This window comes from Agrilus planipennis, unplaced genomic scaffold, assembly GCF_000699045.2.
Source record: "Agrilus planipennis isolate EAB-ADULT unplaced genomic scaffold, Apla_2.0 scaffold157, whole genome shotgun sequence".
Classification (NCBI taxonomy): domain Eukaryota; kingdom Metazoa; phylum Arthropoda; class Insecta; order Coleoptera; family Buprestidae; genus Agrilus; species Agrilus planipennis.
In genome coordinates, this window is record NW_020438947.1 from 533,380 (window position 1) to 537,515 (window position 4,136).

Here is a 4,136-nt window from a genome sequence, read left to right on the forward strand (position 1 = left end):
CGAAAAATAAATAGATCAACACGTGGTTGCCTCTAGCACGTTAAAAAGCAACTCTCGTTTCATGGCCGCCGGCAGTCGTCCTCCGCTCTAGAGGCGAGTGGTGAGGAGAGAGGGAGAGGTCGTAGACACACTCGGTAAACGAGTGTTCTGCAGCGCGAGTAGTCTTATGAACTGGTAGATGTCGGGTCGTTGTCGATTTGGGTCGTTAATCACGCTAATTTCTTAACATTCTCCCCCCCTTTGGCGACAGCGTTGACAAAAGGTTCTTCAAAGGCGTCGACTGGTAGCACACACAATTTAGCGATTGGTCTGGTCAGAGTAGAGGTAGCGGAACGAATAGTAACCACTCTGGTCAGTCCATCTCGTCCAGGATGAAGAGAGAGAACTCGAGCGAGGGGCCATTTTGTTGGTGGTAGCCTTTCGTCAGTGATGAGCACAAGCGAGCCGACTTTCACCTCGTTTGAAGCGTGATGCCACTTTGATATGGCCTGGTAGCGTTGTAGACACTCAGCGGACCATCTTTTCCAGAAATGTTCTGTTCGTTGTTGTATAAGTTGCCACTTTGAGAGTCTTGACTCAGCGAGTTCACTCAGCGAAGGTTCTGGAACAGCATTTAGTGCCTCACCGATAAGAAAATGACCTGGAGTTAACGCTGACAGGTCTGCAGGATCCTCAGAGAGCGGAGCGAGTGGTCTCGAGTTCAAAATGGCTTCTACTTGATGAAGGAACGTTGTCATTTCTTCATAAGTGAGTAAAGTTTCACCAATAACTCTTGAAAGATGGAATTTTAGCGATTTCACTGCTGCTTCCCACTTGCCACCAAAGTGAGGAGCCCCAGGAGGATTGAATACCCAGTTTGTGCCGTCGTTGGAGAGAAGGGTAGCGAGTTTTCCAAGTTCCTTTGATCATGCCTTGAATAGCGATTTTAGCGTTGCATCTGCCCCAGCGAAATTGGTACCACAATCACTATAGAGAGTATGGCAGATGCCTCGACGGCTAGCGAATCTCTTATACGCTGCTACGAATGTCTCAGTCGAATAATCAGACACGACTTCAAGATGAACTGCAGAAGTTGAGAAGCACACAAAAACTGCGATCCATCCCTTATGAGTTTTTGCACCTCTGCCTTTCCAGGTTTTCAAAGTGATAGGACCAGCATAGTCTATCCCGGTGTATAAAAAGGCTCTAGAAGGTGTGACTCGAGTAGATGGTAGTTGTCCCATTAGCTGCTGGGCTCGAAGTCCTCGGTGACGTGCACAAGTGACGCAGCGTAAGATGAATGATCGTACTGGCGCTCGACCACCAATTATCCAGTACGACCGTCTCAGGTAAGCAAGAGTAAGTTGAGTACCACCATGAAGAGTTTTATGATGGGCTTCAGTAATGAGTAGCGAAGTAAGCGGAGATTGTCGAGGCAAAATAGCTGGATGTTTTTGCTGAGGATCAAGTTGAGAGTAGTTCAACCGTCCACCAACTCGAAGAACACCTTGATGATCGATGAACGGTGTTAATTTCAGTAGATAATGTGAAGATGGTAGCTGATTGCCTTGAACTAGGATTTTTATAGCCTCAGTGAAGTAGTAACTCTGAATAAGTTTTATAATCAGCAGTCTAGCTGATTCCAGGTCAGCGGTAGAAAGCGGTGTGATCGTCAGCGAAGAGTTTGGTACTTTTCTAGCACATGCAACAAAGCGTAAGCAGATTGCTACGGTATGTAGAAGTCGTGGTAACGAAGAATAGCGAGTTAACAGTTCCCAAAGCGAAGGTTGATCTGCTTTTCCTACAACATTGAAGATAAGACCTGTTTTCAATGTGAGCGAGAGTCTGCGTTGGAGTATCGAAAGGAGGCCATTGGTCGCGAGCAGATGACAACCAAAAAGGGCCACTCCACCAGAGCGAATGTTGAGCCAATTTTATTGTTGTTAGCCCTCTCGATACACAATCTGCAGGGTTCTGCTTCCCAGGGATGAACATTCATTTAGCGGTGCTCCTTCCAGCGAAATGGGTGGCTTCCAATCCATATAAGAGCCACAGACGAGTCTGTCCACAGATAGATAGGAACTTCTTCAAGCTCAAGTGTTTTACTCACATAGCGAGTTAATTGAACGAGTATTACTGCAGCGTTTAATTCTAAGCGTGGAATTGTAGTGTGTTGTAGAGGTGCAACTTGAATTTTAGCACACACAAGCGAGACTGTAGGAGTTCCGTCAGGCGAGATAACCTTCAGGCACACTACTGCTGCCATAGCAAGTTGCGAAGCATCAGCGAAACCATGAAGTTCAATGGTGACTCCAACTGATAACCCCAACCAGCGAGGTATTTCGATTGACTCGATATTAGCGAGGTCTTCTCTGAATATATTCCACTTTTGTACTAGCGTAGGAGAGAGCGGTTCATACCAAGTAACTTTTTCAAGCCACAATTCTTGCATCAGCATTTTGGCTCGTACAACCACAGGAGCGAGAAATCCAAGAGGATCGAATAGGCGAGCTGTTTCAGAGAAAATAGATCGCTTTGTAACTGCCTTTTCAGTAAAAAAATGATAAGAGAATTTAAACTTATCTGCTGAATGGTGCCAATTTAATCCCAGCACCTTAATGGTAGCCTCTTCAAAGCTGGTTGAACTTGCAGGTGATCTGTCCGTTGTAGAGACTTGTTGAAGTAGCTCATCAGAGTTGCTGGCCCACTTTGCGAGCGGAAAACCTCCAGAAGTACAGATTTCAATCAGCTGGTTAGCGATTTTAGCGGCTGCTTGTGACGAATGAGCTCCTCCATAAATGTCGTCTACGCAGCGACCCTTCGTGAGCGGTTCTACAGCGAGGGGAAACTTTATTCCTTCATCTTGGACCAGTTGTAAAAGCGTACGTACGGCTAGAAAAGGTGCGCAACGGGTGCCATAAGTAACTGTCGTAAGATAATAAGGTACTACCTGTTGTTGCGAATTAACCCAGAGAATGCGTTGCAAATCCCAATCTAGCGGATGCACCTTAATCTGTCTAATCATCTTGGTGATGTCAGTAGCGAATACGTAGGGGTGTCGTCTGATCCAGGGAAGAACGTCGGAGAGCTCAATCTGGATTTTAGGACCAGGATGAAGTACATCGTTCAGCGAAGCACCAGCAGAGGTATTGCAGGAGCCGTTGAATACTACCCTGAGTTTGGTAGTCGTACTATGCTCCTTCAGGACGCCATGGTGAGGCAGATAGAAGTGTGGTTTGCTAGCTGAAACAGAGGAAGCAACTCTCATATGATCATTTGTTCATACTCACTCATAAAGTTGTAGTAGAGTGAACTAAGCGTTGCATTAGAAGATAAGCGGCGCAGCATGCTTTGTAAACATCTTTTCGCAGCTGTAGAGGAGTCCCCAAGTTGTTCAATAGACTGTTTCAGCGGAAGGCGAACCACATAGCGTCCTGAAGAATCTCTGGCGTGAGTAGTAGCGAAGTGATGCTCAAATTTAGTCTCATCAGGACTGAGAATGACAGTAGAAGAAGACTGCATCGTCTCTTGGATCCAAAAGGAAACGAGAAGCTCTTGAATATCATCATCAGCGGATGCGTGATATCCATAGCCCTCCTTAGCGGTTGCAGAGTTCGTTGGATGATCAGCAGCCCCAAAAACAATCCAACCAAGAGCGGTAGATTGTGCAACAGGAGTGCTAGAAGGTCCCTTCAGAATCTCTCCGTCAAGAATTAGCCCAGTTGGAACAGCACCGAGCACAAGATCAATTTCACCTGGCAAAAAATACTCTGGATCTGCCAACTGTAGTCCAGAGAGATGAGGCCAATTACGGGCTGGACAGTTGAATGAGGGTAAATTAGCTGTAACTGTTGACAGAATATGAGCCGTGATAGGTATCACAGCTGATGAGTGTAGCGAATGCAGCTAAAGTTGACATTTTCCAAGAGTATTGCCAGCAGACGAATTTCCAATACCATGTAGCGAAAGCGATGAACGTTGGCGAGGGCATTGAAGCCTCTTGAATAGCTGTAGCGAGATAAATGACAACTCAGAGCCTAGATCAATGAGTGCTGGAGCAGGTAACGAATGACCTCGTAGAAAAGAAACTGAAACTCTAGAAGTAGCGAGTAACACAGGAGAGTTTACTTGAGTAGTAGCGAAAAAATCATCATCAA

At 46.0% G+C, this 4,136-nt stretch overlaps 1 protein-coding gene across 1 annotated transcript; it reads right to left on the reverse strand.

Annotated features, from left to right (window-relative positions):
• Positions 1-209: 209 nt before the first annotated feature.
• Positions 210-872, reverse strand: LOC112904540. The gene has a single exon (XM_025974747.1). The coding sequence runs from the start codon at positions 735-737 to the stop codon at positions 210-212; it is 528 nt and encodes a 175-aa protein (XP_025830532.1). The 5' UTR covers positions 738-872.
• Between the last annotated feature and the right edge of the window lie 3,264 nt (positions 873-4,136).

Bases quoted from the DNA above. Each gene is read 5' to 3' on its own strand.
- LOC112904540 (XM_025974747.1), bottom strand. From the start codon at position 737: ATGACAACGTTCCTTCATCAAGTAGAAGCCATTTTGAACTCGAGACCA.